Source organism: Oryx dammah, unplaced genomic scaffold (assembly GCF_014754425.2).
Source record: "Oryx dammah isolate SB20612 unplaced genomic scaffold, SCBI_Odam_1.1 HiC_scaffold_7, whole genome shotgun sequence".
In the NCBI taxonomy this organism is placed as follows: Eukaryota; Metazoa; Chordata; class Mammalia; order Artiodactyla; family Bovidae; genus Oryx; species Oryx dammah.
In genome coordinates, this window is record NW_024070191.1 from 42,623,822 (window position 1) to 42,649,230 (window position 25,409).

The following is a 25,409-nucleotide window of genomic DNA, read 5'->3' on the forward strand; positions in this document are numbered from 1 at the left end:
GGAAGCCCCGGGATCCGTCCCGGTGACTGGCCCCGCCGCCGGCGGGCACGGGGCGGGGGGAGCGCCTTTGCGCCGCGCGCGGGCCGGGCGCGAGGCGTGGGGGAGTCGAAATTGCACGAGAGGAGAGCCGGGCGCGGGGGGCCCACCTTGCCCCGCCGCGTGTGCGCGGGGCGGACGCCTCTGGAGGGGAGGGCCGGGGGCGGCGTGGGAAAGTCCGGGGCGAACTTGCTGCGGTGCCAGGCGAAGTTGGTCCTGCGGATGCTGCGGGAGCCCGGCCGTGCCCGCGGCTCAGAGGCGGGTCGGCGTGCCCCCGGTTCCGAGGAGGACGGGAGGACAGCCCTGGGTGCGCGCTGCCCGAGCCGCTCACAACAGCCTTCCTCCCCATTCCCGGTTTCCCATCGAGCTCCGGCGGCTGGCACGGAGTGCACAGTCTGTTAAACCTCTGGAGGGCTCGGAGCCGTTAAATGTGTGTGCAGCTGAGTGGCGGCGGCGCTGGAAACCTCCCGCAGATCTTCCCGGAGCCGCCTGCCTTTCGGGAAAGCATGTTCAGGCTGACTTAGAGCCGGGCTCGCCGGGGAGCGATGTCAGTGGGCTGGGAGCTGAGCGTTTGCACCAGAAAGCGGCGCCTGACGGCCGCGGGGACGGCGGAGCCCTGCCCTGAACTGCAAGCCCAGGGTTAGACGGACACCCTGTCCTCCTCCCGGAGCTATGCTTTCCTTTTGTAAGTGCCATCCCGCGTCAGCACTGAAGGGTATCTATCCGATATTAACAGATCTGGAGAGCCGCTAAGGGGCCGGAGAGGGAGTATTCCAAGGTGCGGATGCTCCGGGTGATTGGCTGACTTGCTTGAAATAATAAAGCTAGGGTCATTTTCAGTTAAAGAGGCGTTTGGATTAACTCGCCTTGGGGCAGCGTTGCTTTCCTGGGTGTTTGTTTCGGTGTCCTTGTGTTGTTTGCTTGAGCCTTTGAAACATTTGCCAAAGTATGCAAGAGCTGACCGCTCTTTTAATTGTCTTGATCGCAGTTCTGATTTCCCTATAATTTGTGTCATATTAGAAAAGACGGCTTAAAAATAACTAACAATGATTTGAAGGAACGGCTCATTGCATAGCCAGATTTAAGCAGAATCCAGAGTTAATGCTCCAGGCTGCGATAGTAACAGAGGTGGCAAGCGTCTTGATTGGCAGTTCATAAAACAGCAAGTGTTTACCGTGAATATGTTGTTGATACCTGCAAAAGCTTGTAAAGACAACCTGTCTTTTGAATCAAATACCATTTTATCACCGGTAATGGTATTTGAGGGATGGAAAGGAAGATTATAATATTAAAGTTTTCAGCCTCTTGCAGCAATGCCTGAGGTGATGGTGGTAAGCATGTAGCGTTAACCGGAGCAGTAGTGTGGTCTCAAAGTAGTGGTCCAAAGGCCACCTGCGCTGTATTGGATTTTTCTGTGTCTCTTGGAGAACCATTCACTGGGCTAGTGCATATTGTTAACTGCATGATCCTCCAGCCGTCTTGTAAAGCAGGGTGATTCACAGGGCAATTAGTTTCACTGTGCAATGCAAGTTTATAATAGCTCCCCCTGAAATAGGATGTCCTGCTTCAGATGAAATTGTATTCTTTTAAAGGCAAGGCTAAGGTTGTTCCCTGTGTCGTGAGCACGGTTCGGGCTTACCATAATCCCCGCATGAGATATGCTTTTCTATTCTTGGAGAAAATCCTGTGTATTTAGGAATGATGTTTCTTTCAGGATCTGCCATGCACCCCCTCTCTCAAGCTGTTTGACATCCGGAACTTGGGGTGCACACCTGTCTGTCATGACATGCACAGTCCATTATCTCGGGCCAGAACTGACCTTGCAAGCCAGGCGTGTTAAGATTCAACAGCATTTTAACGTTGCACCTCCCTAAGAGTATGAATGTATGCATGCAGGCACACACGTATATTTATGTGTATGCAGCTATTTCAGGGCATTTTTTCAAAACAGCGCTTTCCCTTTGCCATTTGGCTGCCTGTGACTTCTTCACATTTCAACTGCCAAGTGTTTATCAAGTTGGGGAGGGTGGGGAAAGAGGGCAAGCAGGGCTGCATTCTCTGGCCTTCTTGGTGATTTGTGGGAGTGGGGTCAAGGTGCCAGAAGTCTTTCCTTGTGTCCCCAGCAGGGAGTGACCGAGAGCAGGGTGATGCTGAAACACCCCGGGAACTGATATGCAGGCAGGATATTTGCTTCCCATGTAAACCATCTGATTCATCAGTGGTGCTCCCCTGCCGCCCCCTTTCAGATGTGACGGAGGACTCATTGCATGGACACACTGCCCATCCTCTGCCCCTCTGGAGACCTCCTTGCCCTTAGGGGATGGACACCCGGACCCTATCTTTTTCATTCGGAGTCATCTGTGTGCTTGCATGTTGGTGGAATCTGTACGATTTCCAGTTCTCCAGAATAGCTCATATTTTGAGTGTGTCTCAGACTCAGGAGATTAATGGATTCTTCTAATGACTTAAGCCTCACTCTTATCTCCTATTGAAATGTGAGTGCTGTGTGTTAATAATTGTGTGTTTGCACTCACCGTGCTGGGATTTAAGAGTTTGCTGTTCAGCCACCGTGGATACTTTTGTTACTTATTCTATCGATCTTGCATTCATTACTTGGAGTTAAGAATCAGGTTCACCCATAAGAAAGGAGGGAGGAAAAATCCCAGTCAGCCAGCGGGTTGGGATTTACTGTAAAAGCAGGAGAAAAGTCAGGAAGACTTCTGAGGTTATCTTCCTCACCCCCAGGAGTATTTGACATACTTAAAAATGATGTGTACCCAGGATGAAGAGCCATTAATATCTGGTCCGGAAATAGGGAATTCCCTGGTGGTCCAGTGGTCAGGCAGTTTGTCTGCCGAGGGCCTGGGTTTGATCCTCGGTCAGGGAACTGAGGTCCCACAAGCTGTATGGACAGATTAAAAAATGTTAGAATTGCGATCCTCAGTTTGCAAATGAGACCTAGCAAGAGTGTATTAATTAAAATAATAATAATAACTGATCCAGAAATAAAAGCCAGTAGCTGAGAGGCTCCCCTAGACGGGGGCGGAGGTTGGGGGCGTTGTGGGTTCTGCAGGCCTGCCCTGTGCCGACAGGTGTCAGTGAGGTCGGGGCGGCGGCGCGAAGGGCAGGTGGGTCTGCAGGAGGCGGAGGCCGTCCGCTAGCCCCGCGGCTCCAGGTCTGACTCATCATCGCCACTTTTCCATCCTCTCTGCGTGCTTCTTCGTGGCAGCCCGGCCCTGCCAGCCTCACGAGTTGTCCCCAGTTGGCCAGAGAGGTGTCGTGTCCCAAGGCTTTGCCATCCACAGAGAAAGTGGGAGACTTCTGACACCGAGGAGACTCCGTGTGGTTGGAGGTCAACCAGATGGAGACCCCGGGGAGGTCACCGCCAGGCAGGGCCGGGGCCTTGCTCCCTGAGGACCCTGCCGTGAAAACAAGAAAGGGTGCGCCTTTAACAAGTGAGCAGAACTCAGAGGCAAGTAGTAGAGCTCACTCTGAGTGCTGTTATTGATGGCATAGGAATTAAACCCAGAGAAAAAGGCCAAGCAAAATTTAGAAAGTGTGAAGCAGCCATTCAAGTTCAGCAGAGGTGCTAATTATGGATCGGCTGCTTCTCTTCAGATGCTTTAGAGACACAAGGAAAAGACCTGAGTGGTGTGCCTCTCATAATAAGAAACACTTGGTGGAGGAAGTATTTAGATATAACAGCTAGAAAAAAAAATCTCCCAGGAAAATTCTAGCCCAGGAGCCTGTTCCCCTGCCTATGAAGACACCTTGGTACACAGTCATAGGAAGGACTCTCTGTTTCCCCTGGGATGCTTAGAACATTCTCTACTCAGCATTTACACTTTTGCTTGCGGTTGGGCCATCAAGTTTCACCTCCAGAGCAGTATGTTAGAAAAACAGTTAAGCCACAAGGTTACGAGAAAGCAAATGAGCAGAAAGCAGCAGGCAGCAGAGAAAAGCGTTCCTCTCTCGGTGTGTTTTCAGTGGAAACATTTAACTCATCCTGATTAGTTTGTACTGAGTGATCTGTTACAGGGATTAGGCCCACCTGAGTTGCTCAAACACACTGGACAGGTTGCTATTTTCCTAGGCTTCCAGGGGAGAGGGTGATTCAGGAGGGAATTCGTGAGTCCAGGTTAACCTTTTTAAAGTTTGAAGTCATTACCACTGTGTGTTATTACAAATGCTTCCAAATGACATGCAATCAATTACTACCTAACAGGGGTGGAGAATGTGGCAGGTGAACAGTAACTCACCTGAGAGTTGAGTTACTTCTCTTCCAGAGTCATATGACTTTCTCATGTGCAGGAACCAAATTTCAAGTACGATCAGGATGTCAGTAACATGGATTCTTTATTAGGACCCTTACATTTTCAGCTAAGGTTTTCTCTGTTTTTTTAGAACCTTCTTAGTGGCTATAATTATATGGAGATGAGATGGGTTTATTTAAGGCATGTGTTCCAAATTCATGAGATAATGATGACTCGCAAAGTCACCCTTTTGTGGGTGGCATGATTGTTCCAAGAAACAAATGAAAAATTTAAATTAGTGGTTTCTGACTTCCATTGCAATGCATTTGGTCACAGCTGCTTTTGACTGAAACCTCCCATGATAACCACCAGATGAGTTGGCTAGTGTGTGTGTGTGTTCAGGGGTGGTGGTGAGTGTGTGTATGTGTGTGGGGGTGTGTGTGACTGTGTGTGTGAGATGTGTGTGTGGTGTATGTTTGTGCGTGATGTGTGTGTATGTGGGGTGTGTGTGTGTAACCCTGGATCATCAAATAGTGCCTTGTTATATAAATACCCTGGCATTTATTTCTCATTCACATCTTTTGTAGATTCCTAAATCTTTTCACATCCTTTGCAAGGCAAAACTTTAAGAATTGATTTAATAAGATGGATATGAAACTATATTTTGAGCACAGCTGGCTTTCAAGTTTATCAACCATTATATGCCTTAGCGGTTTTTAAAGTCAAGTCACAAGGATAATTTTTGTGGCCTCTCCTGGTTAAGAAAGAGTGATGCTTGTATAAGCAGAAAACTGTTTCGACTTTGACCTTGAGAAAGAGCTGTTTCGATTTGTGTTACACTCTGAGAAACGTCGAAAAACAACAGAGGTCACAGACACTGCCCTTTCTCTGTGTGTGTCTCTCTTTAAAGAAGTCATTACATATCATTTCCCACAAAGATTAGTTTTGCAACAGAATTTCACACATGATTGGTGGCATTAAGAGAAAATACAGCGTAAGAGGTGACTGGAAATATCAAAGCTTAAAGTGGTTGAGATCATGTTTGAACCAAATTGCTAGGGTTGAAAATAGGAAGACGCTTTGCTCTGTTGCAGCGTCAAAATCCTTACAAAGCAGCTGGAAGTCGGCCTCCTTTGAGTGTGAACTCCAGGCTTGCAGAGCCTTTAAGACTGAAGGCTTTTCCGTGAAACCCTCTGGATTCTGACGCCTGGAACACACATAAAGCTGCCCCAGAGTGCTGAACGGCAGGCACTGAGCCTCCTCTTCTTAGCCTTTAAGTTTCTTCTCTTTTGCCCAGTTGCAACAATCCCGTTTCTGTAAGTTGGGAGGAAGGAGGAAAGTTACCTGGTCAGGGTCACAGGGGAACCAGCAGCAGCAGTCTGGGTTCCAGAGATGCTGTCCGCCCCGAGCACCAGGATGCCGGAGGGAGGTGTGGACCGCGGCCAGGCCAGGGTCTCAGGCCTTGGGGTTGCAAGATGGACCGGGCATTGGAGACCAGAGAGGGGGGTGTCCACTTCTTCAGCGGATCCGGAAGGCCGATGTTCCCTAGCGGAGCTGGTGTCTGTATGTTGACAAGAGAAACGCACCTCTCTGCTTCTGAAATGGTAGCTGCTTTTTTTCAATATGTCAAAGCCAGGACTCGTCCTTAGAAATTGGATCTTTAAATAAATGTATGGAATTCCACAGCCTCTTTTCTTTTGGTTTGCTTCTTTCTTCATGGGACTCTGCGGTGTAAACAGGAGAGGGACAGAGCTACAGAATATTGAAGCTAATGTTGGAATACGTTGGAAGAACGTGTGAAACCCTCAGGTGAGACGGCAGAGCTGTTCCATCGTCAGTCTACCTGGTCACAACGCCAGCTCTCAGCTGCACCTGTCTCCTAGGCGCTTGCCCCAGATGTTGGCGTCCTCTGGCCTCGGGGCTGGGATAGGCAAGGGACCTCCTTATGCAAAGGTAACCAGAAGTGCCCGGGGGGGCCACCAGTTTTGAAAACTGCCATTTGTCAAGGCTGGGCAAAGTGGAGATAATCCGCCTGCTGTTTGCAAGGCTTTCATAAAATTGTTCTTCACACTGAAAACCTTTTTCATACTCATGTGTTTTGCTGATGAAGGAACCCACCTGTGGCAGATTGCTCTGAGGATAAAAACACAAGAGTGAATGTAAACGTGCTTTAATAAACAGGATCCTTGTAGAGAAATTTGTATTTTTTAACATGCATCTACATTATGCTTTTTTATCCTCAAAATGACCCATTTCAGGAGGTGGACACAATACAGTTATTCCTATTTTTAGATGAGGAATCTGAGCCTCAGATGGCTGAAACAACTTTCTCAAGGTCACACGTGTCAAGGCCAAGACTCCGATTCATGGCTTTGGAGCCGATTTCAATGTCCTTTTCTTTTTACAGCAGAGCATGGAGCGATATTTTTATGAATGGAAGACTATTTATAATAATGCTAGAATGAATGTTCCAGCTAATTGCTAAAGATATGAATACAAATGACTGAGGTCTAAGATACATTTGTGTTTTGACTTTGTGGAATCACAATAACAGAAATCTGAGTTTAATTTACACTTTTATTTATTCTGTTTTTTTTTTAATCTAATAATCAGAAAAAATCAATTGAGAGGCATGAATTGACTTCTGGCAAGACCCAGACTTTCTACTGCTACAATGATTCCAAAGTATTGTTAGATATTGAGGATTGTATTCATTATGCGTTAAACAGACCTGCTGTTTCACAATTTAACTCAATGCTTGCAGAAATGATACAAGTCATTTCTGTGACTTGCTACACACTTTGATATTTACAACATTATCTCCAGTGTTTGTTCAAGATAGAGTCCCAACCTGGTCATTTCCCACAACTGATAAAGAAGCAAAAACAACGCAGTTAGAATTTCAGCTGCCCCACTTGCTGGCTCTGTGTTCTTGGGAAAGTCACCTCACATTTTGGTATCCAGTGTGTTACTTTGTGTGTGTGTGTGTGTATGTACACGGAGAATAATGCTAATATGTTTCCTACAATTCTATTTTGAGGATTAAATTATGCAGGCATATAAAAGTGCCAAGCCCCAGGAAGTCTGTGCTGATCTGTTGTCAGTAAAATTTGACTCCTTCTTGCTTTTTCCCTCTATGTCCAACCCATTGTACAAATGTATGAAACTTGAAAAAAACTGATGAAATCTTTTAGGGTCAAACCAGAAAACAGGAACCGTGCCAACTAGGGCACCAAGAAGGGCTTGAGTGCCGATCCTTTGTTCTGTGGGTGAAGCAGCTGAGAAGCCCTTCCAGGAGGTGGGAGGCACCCAGGGCTTAGCGACAGCAGGAAACGAGGCCTGTGAGACGGAGAGGGGGAAGAGGGGCCTGGAGGCCAGGACCCTGGGCTCCTGCTTGGGGCTGGAATCGTGGCGGGCCGAAGCGAGACCCTGGGGACAGGGGATTCAGCCTCAGGCACAGAGCGGGGATGTCCTGACCCCTCCTCTGAGCCCCCTCTGGAGCATCACCTCCGCCTCTCACTGGGGGCTCGGAGGGCAAAGCCTCTGCCTGCAAAGTGGGAGGCCGGCTTCCCAGCCTGGTCGGGAATATGCCCTGGAGAAGGACATGGCAACCCACTCCAGGATTCTTGCCCGGAGAGCCCCACGGACAGAGGAGCCTGGCGGGGGTCGCAGTCCATGGCGTCGCACAGAGTCGGACGGAGTGCCCTCGCTTCCTCTTCTCTCTCATCAGTGGGATCCGGAGGCCAGCAGGCAAGGCCGCCTGGGCAGTGTGTCCTGCGCCGCCATCATCTGGGCGGTCCTGGGAGAGCCTGAGACGGATCTCAGAGCAGACCGTCCAGGCACCCGGAGGGGGATATGAGTGGCTCTATTCACGTGTTTTATCTGCACTGGAGTGTAGTTGCTTTACAACGCTGTGTTCGTTTCTGTGGTTCGGCAAGGTGAACCAGCGGTGTGTGTACATGTATCCCCTCTCTTTTGGGGTTTCCCTCCCATCTAGGTCAGTACAGAGCACTGAGTCGAGTTCCCTATGGTATACACAAGGTGCCTGTTATCTATTTCATGAAAAAGTGAAAGTGCTAGTCACTCAGTGCTGTTTGGCTCTTTGCGCCCTTGGACTCTATACATAGTATCAATAGGGATGTAGGTCAGTCCCCGTCTCCCTGTGCCTCCCAGCCCCTCCCTCTTTCCCCCTTGACCTCTATACTTTGCTTCTCTGCATCTGTGTCTGCACTTCTCGTCTCTGCAAAGAGAGCTTGGATATCAGCTGCAGGTAGGAGGGAGGGAGTATAGGTGAAGGGCCTTCAGCAACTCCTCACCCGTCCTCTGCATTCACCTTCCTCCTTTGCCACTGTGGGCTACTGTAGCGTTGGGCAGACTAGTGGACCTCTCTCTGCCTCAACTTTCCCCTCTGTACAGTGGGTTAAAGGCTCCATCTGACAGAGATCCAGTCCGAGGTTGAAATAAACTTCGTCATATGCAAAGCACCATATGAGTGGGCCCTGGCATGACCCTGCAAAAGACAGATGGACCACAAAAGCAAGAGTGGGGGCTGCCCTGGTGGCTCAGGGGTAAAGAATCTGCCGGTGACCCCTGACCCGAGAAGATCCCACATGCCGTGAAGCAGCTAAGCTCTGTGCCGCAGCCGGGGACCCGCAGCCACTGAGACCGCGGGCTCTGGCTGCTGAAGGCGCTGCTCTGCAACGAGAAGGCCGTGTAACGAGGGAGACCCAGCAATGCAGAGACAGACAAGGAAAGTCAGCGGAAGACGGGAGCGGAGTGTGAAGGCATGACAGTTTGGAAATACATGCTGAGTGATGCCTTTTACCATCCCCTCAGAGTACCTGGGGTCACCGAGAAAGGGAGCAGGTGGTTACCCCTCTGGCAGCCGCTGATCCTCTGGAGCTGAGATACCACCCAGGCCACTGCTGATCTGCTGTTTGTCATTATGTTCTGATGTAACAAAGGGAAATGTTAGGAGCAGAGGCAGGAGAGAGATGAGCAGGCCAGGAAATCTCTATTAGGGCCCCATGCCCCGTGCTCCTTCCTGCCCGAGGCTCTAATGGGGACAGACACATTGAAAGCTGAGGGAATTTATTAATAGTTACTTGGGACGGGAAGAAGGATTTGGTATCGATTTTTTTTTTTCCTATCCTTCCCTGTGTTGCTTGACTTTTAAACACGGCTTTCTTTGGCTGACTGGCTGTGCTATTAGAAAAAAATTAAAAAAAGGAAGGCCCAGCATTCTCCCCTCTTGGATGGGACTGTTAGCATCGCTCTTAAAGCCGGCTCTCGAAGCCTCGTGACCCTTTATAACGTTCAGTGCCCTTTCGTGGTCACGTGAAGGTAACCGGCAGGGGGTGTGGCCCCGTGATGCCCAGCCCGGCAGGCACGTCGGCACCACACGTGTTTCCGTTCGCAGCCCCAGGAAGCGCAGGCTGTAGCTCACATCAGTGGCGGTTCTGGGAGCCATGTCCTAAGGAAGCTCTCTCAGGTAAATGGCGCGTTAGAAGTAGATGGCTTAAAACGTGTTCTTTTTCCTTAAAAAAAAAAATGTTGCGTAAGATCCTGAATTCTGACCTTCTGGCAAACTGGTTCTTTGTGGGCACTGTTGCCTGGTTTTTCCTAACTTTAAACTGCTTCACGGGACTTCCCTGACAGTCCAGTGGTTAAGACTCCCCACTCCCAACGTGGGAGACACGGGTTTGACCCCTGGTAGAGCTTCCCCTCGGAGAAGGCAATGGCACCGGACTCCAGCACTCTTGCCTGGAAATTCCCATGGACGAGGAGTCTAGGCTGCAGGCCACGGGGTCGCTAAGAGTCGGGCACGACTGAGCGACTTCCCTTTCCCTTTTCACTTTCATGCATTGGAGAAGGAAATGGCGACCCACTCCAGTGTTCTTGCCTGGAGAGTCCCAGGGCCGGGGGAGCCTGGTGGGCTGCCGTCTGTGGGGTTGCACAGGGTCGGACACGACTGAAGCGACTCAGCAGCAGCAGGGCTTCCCCTGCGGCTCAGGGGTGAAGAGTCTGCCTGCAGTGCAGGAGATGGGGGAGATAAGAGTTTGATCCCTGAGTCGGGAAGATCCCCTGGAGAACGAAATGCCAACCCACTTCTGTGCTCTTGCCCGGAGAATCCCAGGGACAGAAGAGACTTGTGGACTACAGGGCCTCGGGTCGCACAGAGTTGGACACAACTGAAGTGACTGAGCACAGGGAAACCAAGCTTCTGCATGCTGCATTCGTGGCCTGGCCCCCAAATAAAAAGGAAATGCTTAATAAGGGAGCCCCTGGAGGCCTGGTGCTTAGGATTCTGGGTTTTTTCACTACCAAAGCCCAGGTTCAATCCCTGGTCGGGGAACTGAGATTTCATAAGCTGTATGGTGCAGGCAAAATAAATAACAACATAAAATAAAGTAGAATAAAATGCTTAATAAGTAAGGACATCACCGTGAGAATCCCAAGCAGTGGACTCTATGGCGCTCTTGGTGTCCTCGGGGAATTCCTCAGCCCCTGTTCGTGGCGAACAGTACCCCGCTGGCCGAGGAGGGAACTTCCAGGAGCACAGATACCTGCGTTGGTGTCAGACGCTGGCGTGAGTTACGTCACTGGCACCTCACCACCATCCTCAGAGGCGGCCCAGGGGTCTGGGTGCTGGCTGCACCGAGGAGTCCCCTGGGGATTCTAGAACGATGCTCCGGTCACGGCCCTGCGGCCTTCGGACGATGTCTGCTTCTCTGGGGCGGGCCCAGCACCTGCCTTTCTTCTGGAACACCCCAGTTGATTCTGAGGGACAGCCAGATTGAGAGCCACTGAGACGGGTGGTTCACAAACTGCTGTCTGCACCCCAGGAGTGCCCAGCCGGCTGGGTCACCCCGGCATAGGGGTCAGGACCCCACACCAGGTCAGTCTGAGTCCACAGCCTGTGTTCTCCGCCCTCAACAGGCTGCTTTCATGGAAGGAAGTCTTCCCATGGCCTGAGGTCTGGACTCTACTGCGAGCGGCTGTGTGCTGCCCCCTGCTTTCTAGGTTGGTCCCTAGGAATGAGCCCTCCCTCTCCACCCTTGGGGCCCCTTGTAGAGCTGGCGCCCCAGAAGGGCTCCATGATCTGCTCCTTGAGTCAGGGTCACAGACATTTGATTCTGGAAAGGATTCCAGAAGCTACTTCTCAAAATTTAATGTTCATAGGGACCTCCCAAGGATCCTATTAGAAAACAGGTCTCGATTCCATAGGTCTGGGGTGACGTGGAATCCTGTCTTTCAGCGAGCTCCCGGGAGATGTCTGCCCTGCGGGTTCACTGACCACACTCTCTGCAGGAAGTCTTCAGTGATCATCCAGCTGACGTATGGCTTCCTGCTGATGGGAAAAATCAGGCCTGCATCCTGAGTCTAAGTTCTCTGTTTCTACTGCACCAGATACCGAAGGGTCCTTGGCTAGAGCTCCACGCAGGGGGACCAAGCACCCTACTTCTGCCTGAGACAGAAGAGCGAGGGGTCCTCAGGGTGTGGGCCTTTCAGCAATGCCGAAATGGAGGGCATCTCACGCAGGCCGGGATGACTTATTCCCCGGGGTCCCAGTAGCTCAGGTTTGAGTCCTAGCTCAAGTTCAGATCCTAGCTTCAGCGTTCAAGACCCAGCTCCTCCCAGAGAACTTGAGCAAGTGACCTGCTTTCTTAGAGCCTCCACTCCCCTGTCTGTGAAACAAGAACGATAAACGAAACCGCCTGCAACAACGGTAAGGATGGAAGAGCTAGTGTTCACAGGGCCTGCTGTCCCAGTGCCCCTTCCACTGAGCTCGGAGCTGACTCAGCACTCCCATCCGTCACTGGGAAGAAGCACCCCGAAGACCAAGCGTGAGTGGCCGTGGATCACCTTCACTGCACCAGCTGTCCACAGAGAGGGCAGCCTGTGGGTTACCTTCTGCCCTCAAATATGACCGGCAGGCCGGTGAAGTCATTCTTCATTCCGCCTGCAGCCTGCCTACCCTGAATATCGATCCTAATGATCTTTGTTTGTTATTTAGGGGAAGAAAGGCCTGGCTGAGGCTTGGCCACCTCGGGACATGGTGAACTGGCCCCTTGTGTCCCCGTTGACCTTGTTTATCCATTAGTATTGCTCTGAGTCTCGTAACAGCTTATGAGGGCGGCTGCTGCTAATGACTGTTCCTCCATCTCCTGACCCATCCCGGTCGTAACAATCGATAGTCTTAAAACAACAGGCGCACAGACAGACAAAGCAGCGTCCACTGAAGTGCCCGCGCTCGGCTGGCTGGCCTTGGGTGAGAGCTGCAAGCCGTGCCCTCCCTTACCTGGGAAGGCCAGTTCGCTCACCTGTCAAGGGCCATCTGTTTATCCGAGCGCTTAGTCTGCCAACTGTGTGACGATTCTGTGCAAAGCAGAGCACGCTTTGTTTTTCCGTGATGTGTGGTAAGTAGGTCTGCTCCAGGCAGCAAATTATTCCCCGGTAGGGGTTATCTGGCCTGGACTGCGGTCGACTGGCATTTCAGACAAGAAAACAAATGAGCAACAAAGCAGAAGCTACTCCTCTCCTGCGTTCCTCGAGCCTGAGGTACGACTGTAGGGAAGTCTCAGCACAGCTGCACTTCCACTGGTGAGCGTCTCGAAGGCAGAATCGGGAGGTCTTATCTGCGGGCTCATCTCTGCTTGCGGTAGTCAGAGCGCCTTCCATTCTGGCACAGGCCCTTTGATAGATGGAGTCAAAGTCTCCATTTTGTAGACAGGAGGAAAGAGGCCGTGTGCTTTGGTAAATGCAGGCATCTGGCTGGTGCCCTTCTCCACCCACAGCTCACAAGCCAAGCCTTGACTTAGTGGCGTGAATTTGGAAGAATGGCCACAGCCTCAGCTTCCAGATCAGTAAAGTGAGAATGTGGTAACTCATCAGGCAGCCTTCTAACTGCTAAAAATAGCCGAGGTGTATTAGTGCGGGGTGCCTGCCAACCGCTGTCCCAGGGCTCACCCACTCCTCCTGATGCCCGGTTGGAAGGGCGATCAGTGAGCCTGGCTTGCAGACGAGGGAACCAAGTACAGAGAGGTAAGCAGGGAGGCCGCCGTGAGCCGGCAGGCTGGGCGGACCCCAGAGCCCCGGCGGCCTGGCTACACCGTTGTGACCTTGGGAAAGCTCAGCCTCTAAAAGCCAGATCCCTGAGCACAGCCTCAGGCTGCAGGGGGAAACAGGTCAGCAGCAGATGCACAGCCCAACCCAGCCTTCCAGAAAGTCTGGACAAGGGTCGGGGATAGGAAGCCTTTTTCATGGAGCCTGTACTGCTGCAAACCAGAGCTCACAGTAGCGCACGGGCCGGCTCTGGGTGCCTGACCCAGCGGCTGCCCCCTTCTAGGTGGAGCAGCGTGTCTGTGCTCCCGGCTCCTCCCTGAGTCCACATAAAGCGCCCAGTGCGGGCCAGGCTTTCTTACTGGAGAATCATCAGAACTTTTGGGGACTTTTTATAGAGCACCAGGAACTGAGGGAGGCCATGGCATCTTTCTGTACCCGCGATAGAATATTTTCAACTTTTGAAAAGCTAATCCATGCACCATTTTTGAAATACAATGTTGTAAAACCATTTCAAATAGTGAAAACGAAATCTCCTCCCCCCATCCTGGTTCACTTTAGTTTATCTGGGAGACTGACTTCTCCAGAAGGGGAGGGTGGATGAAGCTGGCCCAGTTAGAAGATAAAAGCATCCCAGGGGGGGTCATGTGCAGCCTGGTTGCTATAGTTAACAGTGCTGTATTGGGTCTTTAAGAGTTTGAGGAGAAGTACATCTTAAAAGTGCTCATCAGAAAGAAAAACTTGCAACCATGAGAGGAGATAGCTTTTAACTAGACTCACTGTAGTGGTCATTTCTCAGTGTGTACACCCATCAGACCATTATGTTGTATGTCTTCCACTTATGCTACATGTCAGTGATATCTGGATAACACTGGGAAAATAAGCTCTGTGGAAGGGTGTGTGTGTACACCCCCTTTGACTTTTATGTGGGAACCTACCATGTCCCCTGTTTTCATATTGCTTTATTTAGCATACATTGATCTTTCTATTTTTAAAATTTTATGGCTAAATGGTATTCTAATGTAGGAAAATACTGTGGTTAATTTTACTGGCCCTTTTAAAAGATAAGTAAATTCTTTTCAATGTTTCTCTAATAAAAACAACGAATATCATTGTGCACACACAGCCCACTGTATGCACGGCCACACGGATCCACAGAGTAAGTTTATAAATGTGGAATTCTCACGGGCACTGCCAGAGTGTCCCATGGAAATTTCTAATTGACCAATTTCTACATATATTTCTCTTACAAAGGAGGGAATAGCTGCTTCCAAACTGGTGAACTGTTGATGTGAAAATGGTCTTGACATCTTCTCAGAGCATGAATTCTTAAACTGGAACAAAACGAGTGACTTCCTGCCTTCCGTCCTTGCCTTGTCTGTTTCTCCACTTAACTCCATTGTGCTAATTCCATATGGATATGATTTCAATACTGAAGAAAGCAATAGAACAGGCTTTTGGACTCTGTGGGAGAGGGAGAGGGTGGGATGATTAGAGAGAATGGCATTGAAACATGTATAATATCATATAAGAAATGAATCGCCAGTCTAGGTTCTATGCATGATACAGGATGCTTGGGGCTGGTGCACTGGGATGACCCAGAGAGATGGCATGGGGAGGGAGGTGGAGGGGTGTTCAGGATGGGGAACACGTTGACACCCGTGGCGGATTCATGTTGATGTAATGCAAAACCAACACAGTATTGTAAAATAAAGTAAAATAGAAAAAAAAAGCAATGTACAAGCTTTTTTGTACATTGTAAAAACTCAAAAAAATAAAATAATAAAAAATAAATAAAAATAAAATTTCCTCTATTTGAAAAAAAAAAAAAGCAGTGGTGCCGTAAAGTCAAAAGAAGCGCTGTGCTTTCAGAACGGGGGTGTCTGCAATGGAAAGAATGGGTCGCCTAGTGAGGTGGTGCCATCCCACCTCAAAACTAGAATGTTGATCCTCAAAAGAGCTCTGAATCAGTTAGATCTAAATTCAACTTCTGTTGGAAGCTTCATTTTCTTTGGAGCCTGTGAGCCTTCAGAGGTAAAAACACATTTGCATAATTCCATATTTCAGGGTTTTTTTTCCTTCTACATATTCCTAACACTCATGTTCTTCTTCATATTTTTCAGCATCATGATTTAGAGAGCATTAGACCTAGAAATAGTCGACTGTCTATTGCATGTCTGTGATAAAAATGCCATGTTTCTTGAAGCCCCCAAATCTCTAAGCAGTAATGATGATCACCATTTATTGAACCCTTGAGCTGTTTACAAACATCAGTTCATTTATTCCCTAGAGCAGCGATACTGTTTTAGTGAATGAGATATCATTGTATGTCATTCTCTCTACTTTACAAAAGAAGAAAGGTTCCCTTAAAGGTTCAGTTTCTTGTCCAAAATTGAATAGATTGAAAATAGCGGGCATGGGATTCGAATCCAGGACCTCGTGACGGGATATCTTGGGTGCCAAGTGCTGCCACCACTTTGGTATTTTCTGCCCAGCACGGGACTCCTGGGGCACTTCTGTAGAACCCTGGTAGGCGGGGTCATTTCTGTAAAATGCAGAGTCTCACTTTCCTGGTCTGTTCTGTGGGAGGGTCTTACGAACAATCACAGCCACCCCTGACGAAGTGTAACCAGTACCAGGAGCCGTTCCTGTAGGAAAGGCTCCGAGGCGGGTGGGGACCAGCTGTCTCCTCCTCTCCTGTTGGAGAGATGGTCTCCTCTGTTACCTGCTGGCTCTTTGTGCCATCCTAGCAGTTAAGTAAAGGAAATCGGTAAATCACTGCATGTTATTATATGCTATTCGGGAGTACTGGGTAGAACTCACTCTCAAGTGTCCTGATTACACTTCTCTCTGTTGCTCGAGCATCTGAAGTTCTCTCTCATCCTAGAAATGACACAAGCATTGTGGAATATGTTGTGGAATATTGGCAGAGCCTCCTAGTCTGGATAGCATCTTCTCTCTCACCTCACCCCAACATCTTTATCCTGGGAGGTGGACAATGGGACCTTAGTGGGTTTCATTGTGTAGCCCAGAGAGCCAGTAGCGAGTGCGGAAGCTGGGCTGCCTAGAGTCCAGGTTACTCCTTCCTTGGACCAACTGACCCTCCCTCCTCAGTGCTGGGAAGGAGATGGTAGCCCACCCCAGTGTTCTCGCCTGGAGAATCCACGGGCAGAGGAGCCTGGCAGGCTACAGACCAGGGGGTCGCAGAGTCAGAAAGAGTGAGCCAATCGGACACACGACTCAGGGTGTAAGGGGTGGCTGTTCTTCATAAAGTGCTCTCCTCGCTTTACGGACGGAGGGACTGGCGGCGTCCCCGGCTGATGTTACCCAGGGTGACGGCAGGCTCCGCTTCCCGGGCGGGGCTCCCCCGCTGCCGCATGCTGGCGTTTCTAGGTGGGGGACCATCTGCCCCTCTCGGCCTCTAAAGGAGCTCAGAGGCCCCGCTCAGCCCTGCGCGTCTCTGCTCCTACCGTGGCTGCGGGGTTAGAGGCCAGCTCTCCCGGAGTCTTAAGTCCCCAGGAGCCGAGGCAGACCGCCTCCCACCCCGCGCGCGCTGCGGGTGCACCTTCCTCTGCGGAGCCGAGCACTCCTGCGCCCGCGGGCCGGGCCTGGCTCTCCTCTGCTTCCAGCTCCGCCAGCTCTGCAGACCCAACAGCCCCGGCGCACCACACACCGCACACAGACACACACAGACACACACACAGGCACAGACACACACACTCACACACAGACCCACTCACACACACCCCACACACACCCACACACCCACACACACCACACACACAGACACACACCACACACACACACAGACACAGAGATATACACTCACACACACAGGCATACACACACACATACACACACACACACCACACACAGACACACACACACCACACACAGACACAGGCACACATACACAGACACACATGCAGACACAGACCCACTCACACACACATACACACCACACACACAGACACAGACATACACACACACAGACACACACACACACCACACACAGACACAGGCACACATACACAGACACACATGCAGACACAGACACACTCACACACAGACCCACTCACACACACCACACACACACTCACACACCCACACACACCACACACACAGACACACATACACTCACACACACACCACACACACAGTCACATACCCACACACACCACACACACAGACACAGACACACACACTCACACATAGACCCACTCACACACACACAGACATACACAGACACACACACACACACATTCACATACCACACACCCCACACAGGGACACAAAGACAGACACACCACACACATACACCACACACACAGGCACAGACACACATACTCACACATACACACCCCCCCACACACACATCACACACACACACAGACATACACACACACACTCACATACACCACACACACAGACACACACACACCCCAACACTCACATCCCTCTGCTAGGGCAAGGCTTAGCTGCAGAGTCAATATCCCCAACACACAGACACGCAGATGCCACTTTAACTCTTACTTCCTCAGTCAGAGCTCCAGAACTTCGTCTCCAGGTGGTCAGCACAGCCCTTGCTCTGGCCCTGGTTTACCCTGCCGTTTCATTTTTACCAGAGTCCCCTCCTCTCACCCCAAGTCTGGCCCTGCAGAACCACTCCTAGTTTCTAGCCCTTCTGAGACTTTGCCCCAAGTTGTCCTTCTTGCCTGATTCATGGTTGTTTTTGCCTCTGTGTCTCTGAAACTTTAAGCATCCGTTGTTTTTCCGCTCATTTTTTTCTTTAAACTCTCCTTTAACCTATGTATTAATAGAAACATGATCTTACTAATTCTTCATCAGAGTCTGCTGCCAATGTGCCTCCTCTTCTTAGAGACCATCTAATTCTTCATAAAAGGAGTAAGCACGCTGTTTCTGAATTTCTAGGTATGGTATTTCCCAAGCTCGTCTGAGCAACACCTGGAGAATTGGAAAAGGTCTGTGTCTTCTGTTTCCCACTCTGGATTTCCTGAGTCGAACAAGCAGGGAAAGAGACCATGGATGTATTTTCAACTTTGCCCCAATTTAATATCCTGAGATTCGTGGCTCTCTGCAGATAAACCCAGAAAGGTAATGCAGTAGCACGTAAACTACTAATAGGATTTAACTGTGAACTAGACAGAATGACTGAATTTATTGGAAAGAAGATACGTAAGAAAACACTTCTGGAAATTATGAAAAAGATTGATCTGACAGGAGAGACTTATCCTAAACCATATCATCAACCCATAAAAATTAAATAATTTGGTTTTCAATAATAGGTATATTATAAATAAATAAAATACAGATTAGGACTTTTAGAAGCAAACCTTAGTACTTGTATAAGGAGGTGCCAGCTACAATAAAAATGATATTGAAATTCACTGTAGAAAGCAGGAACTATTAAATCAGTGGTTTAGGTCCCACTGGATATACATTTAGACAAATAAAACAGATGCCTATTCTACTTTTACACCAAAATAAATTATAGATTGAACAAAGATTCAAACATAGAAAGTAAAGCCATAGATTTATGGAAGGAAGCCTGGGTGAATAAATTTATACTCCTAATGGAAATGGCCTTTGTAATCAGGACACAAACCTATACTATAAAGAAGAGAAAGGATAAATCTAACTGCATGAAATATTAACTTGTGTTTGGGAAAAATAATTCAAGAACTAAGTGAAAAAAAATTGACGTATTTGGGAAATAGTATTTAAACATTATTTGTCAGATAAATGGCTAATTTCTTTAGTTACTAAACAGAGCTTATAAGAATTAATAAGAAAAGACAAACAACTAAAGAAAAATGAATATGAGCAGATACTTTACAAATAAAAATATATTGCCAGTGAAAATATAAAATTATGCTCATTTTCAATCATAACAAAGAGAAATAATGGGATATAGAGTCATTACTTGGGAGATTAGTAAATTTTTAAAAGTCGAGTATGACAAAAACCACTCTTACACACAGTTGTGTGCAAAGGGAATCATCTTTTCTGAACTCTGTATAAGATGCTCCAGTAATACTTCTATATGCTTATTTTTTGATATCAAATGCTCTCACTCTAACAAGTTTACAAGCTTATCACTAGCAACACACTGCCCGTTCCCCAGAGCTCTCTCTCCATGACTCGGGGTTTGATGCAGGTGGGTTTTTGAAGCTCACACTGGAAACAATGGAAGGGAGCATCAGTGCAGGGCCTGCCGTTGGCCTCCATCGGCAGAGATTGCTAGCAGGAGCTGGCTTTGGGCAGCACTTGCGCTTCTTAAGTCACCTTCTGCAGCTGGAATGTTCCATGGGCCAGGGTATCGATTGCTTGCTGCTCTGTGCCCAGGAATCAGAGGTGCCTTGTGGCTGCACGTGGAGTCACTGGCTCGCTTTGCTTTTCTCACTGAGGGCCGTCTGTCCTACGAGCCGCTTTTTCAGTTCTCTTGTCCTGTTCCTCTGCACTGACAGACATCCTGCCAGAACTGTATTATTTTTTATTAATTTTCTTGGACTATAGTTGCTTTACATTGTTATGTTAGTCTCTGCTGCATAGCAAATTGAATCAGCTGTATGTATACCTATATCCCCTCTTTTTTGGATTGAGCAGAATTCCCTGGGCTATACAGTAGGTTCTCACTTTTTATTAGTTTATCTATTTTATACATAGTATCGATACTGTATATGTGTCAATCCCAGTCTCCCGATTCACCTCACCCCTCTCCCTGCTTGGCGTCCGTATGTGTGTTTCATCCCTACTATTTCTGCTTTGCAAATACAATCATCTATACCATTTTTCTGAGCTCCAAAGAACTGGTGCTTTTGAACTGTGGTGTTGGAGAAGACTCTTGAGAGTCCCATGGACAGCACAGAGATCCAACCAGTCCATCCTAAAGGAGATCAGTCCTGAATATTCATTGGAAGGACTGATGCTGAAGCTGAAACTCCAATATTTTGGCCACCTGATATGAAGCGCTGACTCATTTGAAAAGACCCTGATGCTGGGAAAGACTGAAGGTGGGAGGAGAAGGGGATGACAGAGGATGAGATGGTTGGATGGCATCACCAACTCAACGGACATGAATCTAAGCAAACTCCAGGAGATAGTGGAGGACAGGGGAGCCTGGAGTGCTGCCGTCCGTGGCATCCCCAAGAATCAGACATGACTTGGCAACTGAACAACAGCATACCGTTTTTTCTAGATTCCACAGATACGCGTTAATATATGATACTTGTTTTTCTCTTTCTGAGAACTGTATCCATTTAAAAGGATTGTGAGGTTCACGTCAAAGCTCCCCAGGAGATGATCTGCTCAGCCAGAGCCGGGGCGGGCTGCCCTTTGCCATCTGTCTGGGCGGCCATCCCTTCCCACGGGAGGACGCTGCATGGCCGGAACCCTCCATTTCCAGGCCTCTGTAAGTGGCGCTGGCCCTGGCGGAGGACAGTAACCCCAGGCCCGGTTACCACACCGCCTCTTGTGCCTGCTAACAGAGTGGCTCTGGCCAGACCTTCCCGTGTGCATCGCAGCTTCCTTTTGGCGTGCTTCTTAATGAGATGTGAGCATGGCTTCCCAGGTGTCTCAGTGGTAAAGAATTGCCTGCCAAGCAGGAGAGGTGGGTTCGACCCCTGGGTCTGGAAGGTCCCCTGAAGGAAGAAATGGCAACCCACTCCAGTATTCTTGCCTGAGAAATCCTATGGACAGAGGAGCCTGGTGGGCTGCAGTTTGCGGGATCGAAAAAGGGTCGGATAGGACTTGGTGACTAAACAACAACCCAGCTGCACACAGCACAGTCCTCTTAGTTGACGGCAGCTTCAGAGAGTCGGGAATCAGGGGCGGATGCCCAGTGAGGCAGGAGTCAGCGAGTGGGCGGAGCAGGGCCCATGCAGACCGTGCTGCACCCCCGCTGCTCAGGACCTGCCGAGACTCACCTGCGGATTTACTCCAGACCACGTAGGAGGCTACTTCCTTTCTGCTACCAGGAGACCTGGGGCTCGATTTGTTCCTAGGCCTGTGCCTTGGTGCCCCGAAGGTCCAGGCCCTTGCAGGGATTGTGGTTACCCTCATTGCTCAGGCTCAGGAAGGTGTTTCCTCTCCCTCTGGGCTCCTTCCAGAACCCCCTAGGTTTTCACTGGATGCCAGAGTTCTCATCCTGTCCAATGCTAGCCCAGCTCAGGGCTGAGCTCTGAGAGATTACGGAGCCCTGCCTGGGAAGGCGCTGGGAGAGCCCAGGACCTTATCTGTAAAAACCTCCCAGGGAGACAGAAGCCTCTGTAGGGGGGAGTGCTCAGCAGTGACAGGATCTCAGGAGCCCCGAGTCAGGCCGCCTTCCACTGCAGCTGGAAATGACAGTCTTATCTTCAAAGACGGTGGAGTGGGGAGATAACCCACTTTCAGTCAGGGTTTATAAAGCAAGGCTTGCCTCTTCTTCATCTTAAAATAGCTTGAATGAAGGCCTGTTAGCCAATGACTGGGAAACCACTGTTTAAATAATTACATAAACTCATGGTTACCGAGGGGGGGAGATGGAGGCTGACGGATGGGGAGCCTGGGATGGACTGGTCCACACTGCTGCGTTTAAAATGGATAACTGTCGGGGGCCCACTGCACAGCACAGGGAGCTCTGCTCAGTACTCCGTAATAACCTAAACCGGAAGAGAGTCTGAAAGAGAAGAGATGGGTATGTGTAGAAGGTGTATGTGCTGTGCTGTGTGCTTAGTGGCCCAGTAATGCCTGACTCTCGGCGACCCCAGGGACTGCAGCCCGCCAGGCTCCTCTTCTGTCCGTGGAATGCTCCAGGACAGAATACTGGAGTGGGTTGCTATTTCCTTCTCCACAGCATAACTAAATCGCTTTGCTGTACACTTGAAAATAACACAACATCATACATCAACTACGCTCTAATAAACAAGAAAAATTTTAAAAAGAAATGTTTAAAAAAATTAAAAAAAATTACGCCCTTGTGAGAGATTCATGTTTAGGTTTTTATTGCTTTAAAGTCTGATTGTTTATAAGTCTTTACATTTCAAGGCATGAGGCCTACTTGAATGTAATTACTTGTGTTTTTGCTGTTGCTGAGCCTGGAAGGTGAATCATTACCGGGAGGGTGACTCTGCATGGGTGCCGTGGATGGAATTTCTGCGTCTGCATGCACACGGGCAGGGGTGGGGTTTCCCTGTCTGCACGAGGTTGGGGGTGTGGCAGGGGCAGCGACAGGCACAGGCAGTGGTGGCACCAACCCTTCATGAGAAGGTCCCTCCCCTCTATGCTGAGGGCTGCCAAGGCTTCTAGACACCGTGGGTAAGTCAGTGAACAAAACAAAGATCCTTGCCCTTGAAGAAGGCCCATTTTCTTGGGAATAGACAGACATTAACTAACAAACACACTGAAGTATGGTTTCGAGTCGCTCAGTTGTGCCTGACTCTGCGTCCCCAGGGACTGCAGCACACCAGGCTTCCCTGCCCTTCACCGTCTCCTGGAGCTCACTCAAACTCATGTCCATCACGTCGGTGATGCCAGCCAACCAGCTCATCCTCTGCTGTCCCCTTTCCTCCTGCCTTCAGTCTTTCCCAGCATCAGGGTCTTTTCCAGTGAGTCAGCTCTTTGCATCAGGTGGCCAAGGTATTGGATTTTCAGCTTCAGCATCAGTCCTTCCAATGAATATTCAGGACTGATTTCCTATAGGATGGGCTGGTTGGATCTCCTTGCAGTCCATGGGACTCTCAAGAGTCTTCTCCAACACCACAGTTCAAAAGCATCAATCCTTTGGTGCTCAGCTTTCTTTATAGTCCAACTCTCACATCCATACATGACCACTGGAAAAACCATAGCCTTGACTAGACAGACCTTTGTTGGCAAAGTGATGTCTCTGCTGTTTAATACACTGTCATAGCTTGCTTTCCCAAGGTGCGAGCATCTTTTAATTTCATATAGTAAGGTAGAATATGGTAAACACTGTGGGTAGGAAGTGCAATTCAGGAGGTTTCTGGCAGAGCAGGGCAGGGGAGGGGTGGCCGGCATGCAGGAGGGGGCTTTGTGGGGAGGGTCATGTCTGAGCCACGTTTGGGTGAGCTGGAGCTCTTCTCTGCCACTGACGAGCTGAGTCAGCTGGACAGGACCCCTGACCACACTGAGGCTGTGTTTCCTCACCTATGAAGTGGCAACAATATTTAACTTACTGTGGACAATTAAAAGGGCAAACAAACCTTGACAAAGCAGCAGGCCTATACTATGTCCTCGGAAAGCTGTAGGGTTTTATGACTTGTTTTATTATGACCCATTCAGTTGGTCTCAATTTCTGTTTCAGAATGATGAGTAACTTGTTTGGAAAGCAGAAATAGACACAGAGGTAGAGAACAAACACATCGATGCCAAAAGGGAGGTGGGGGAGGAACTGGGAGACCGGAATTGGCACACAGACTCTGTTGCTACTGCGTGCAAAGTTGGAACTGATGAGAACCTCCCGTGCAGCACAGGAGACGCCACCCCGTGCTCTGCGGTGCCCTGGAGAGGAAGGGGCTCCGACACACAGCGCGCGTAAACACTCGTAAACACACGGCTGACTCATTTGCTGAACAGGAGAAATTAACACCACATTGTAAAGCAACCATAACTCCAATAAAAATGAAGAAAATGGTGGGTAAAAGTGTGTAATTGAATGCATTTTTAAGGGGATACATGTTCTGGGCTGGTATCACACAGACCTTGAGCTTCTGTGACCTGATAAAACCTTGATTTTTTTTTTTTTCCTGTTAAAGAAGCTGGGGAAAGTAAATGCTAGGGTACTGCACGGGTGGGCCCTTGATCTTGTCTTCCTTTCACCATACGGCATGTTTGGGATCCACCTGGGTCCTGACCTCTGCAGGCTGGGTGGGCAGGAGAGTGAATCAGGACCACGTGGGCCCGGGGAAGCTGACCCCCGACAGCCAGGTCAGGGGCCTCCCTTCACAGGGACAGCAAGCCCACAGAGGTGTGTGGACAGCCGCGGGGAGGATGGGAAACTCTGGTGAAGGACACTGTAGATTTGGAGGCAGTTAGGGTTACTTACTGACGCTGACACGGAAGTTGGCTCAGACAGTGAAGAATCTGCCTGCAGTGCAGAAGACCCAAGTTTGATCCCTGGGTTGGGAAGATCCCCTGGAGAAAGGCATGGCTTACTTACAGGTTTGAAGACGGTTGTTCAGTGCCAGCAGGCTTCCAAATTGCTTTGAAGCCTGGAGAAAAGGATCTAGTCCCCTGGATATGGAGCTTGGCCAGAGAATCTGGGTCACATCCGGCGACAGGAGGCGGAGGGGGTTTGCAGTGTGAGACCTGGGCTCCTGCAGGGCCCAGGAGAGCCTGGAAAATCCAGGCTGCTTTCAGCAGGCCACAGAGGCCCCAGGCCTCCCTCTGGGTTAGCTGGGAGCAGGAAGAAATCCTAAATTCCTCCAGCGGGAGGGGCCCTGGGGCTTCGGAATCTAGACTCTGGTGGGTCGGGGCGCTGAGTTTACTGCTGGGGAGGAGCGGACTAAAGCAAGATGGACAGAGAACCTAAGTACAAGACAACCGGAAGCTTTGTTTTCCTGTTTTTCTGTGTGTTTTTTTTAACATTTTGTTTTCAATTTTTTTTTTTTTTTTTTTTTTCCGGCCATGCCCTGTTGCATAGGGCTTCCCTGGTGGTGCAAACAGTAACGAATCTGCCTACAATGCAGGAGACTGGGTTCCATTCCTGGGTCTGGAAGATCCTTGGAGGTGGAAATGGAAGCCCACTGCAGGATTCTTACCTGGAGACTCCCACGGACAGAGGAGCCTGGCGGACTGCAGCCCATGGGGTCACAGAGAGTCAGATGGGACTGAGTGGCTTTCACTCTCTCGCTCCCTGGGGCAGAAGGGTCTTAGTTTCTGCGCTGGAAGTGCAGAGCCTTAACCACTGGCCCACCAGGGAAGCCCTTGAAAGCACTGCTTTTCAAGGGGAGAGGGGAGAGGCAGAGAGGGTATCCTCCAAAGTGCCTAACTGTACACACACCGGTGTCTCAGGAGGGGTCTTTGTCCACAGGTCTCTGC

The 25,409-nt window shown here is 49.6% G+C and overlaps 1 protein-coding gene across 1 annotated transcript in view; it reads left to right on the plus strand.

Moving 5' to 3' along the window:
- Positions 1 to 238: 238 nt before the first annotated feature.
- ZNF385D (zinc finger protein 385D) overlaps positions 239 to 25,409 on the plus strand; it is a 354,021-nt gene continuing 328,850 nt past the window's right edge. Inside the window, exon 1 of the mRNA XM_040243011.1 lies at positions 239 to 721. Within this exon, the coding sequence (XP_040098945.1) occupies positions 709 to 721 (13 nt within the window). The 5' untranslated portion in view covers positions 239 to 708. The remainder of the gene's footprint in view (positions 722 to 25,409) is intronic.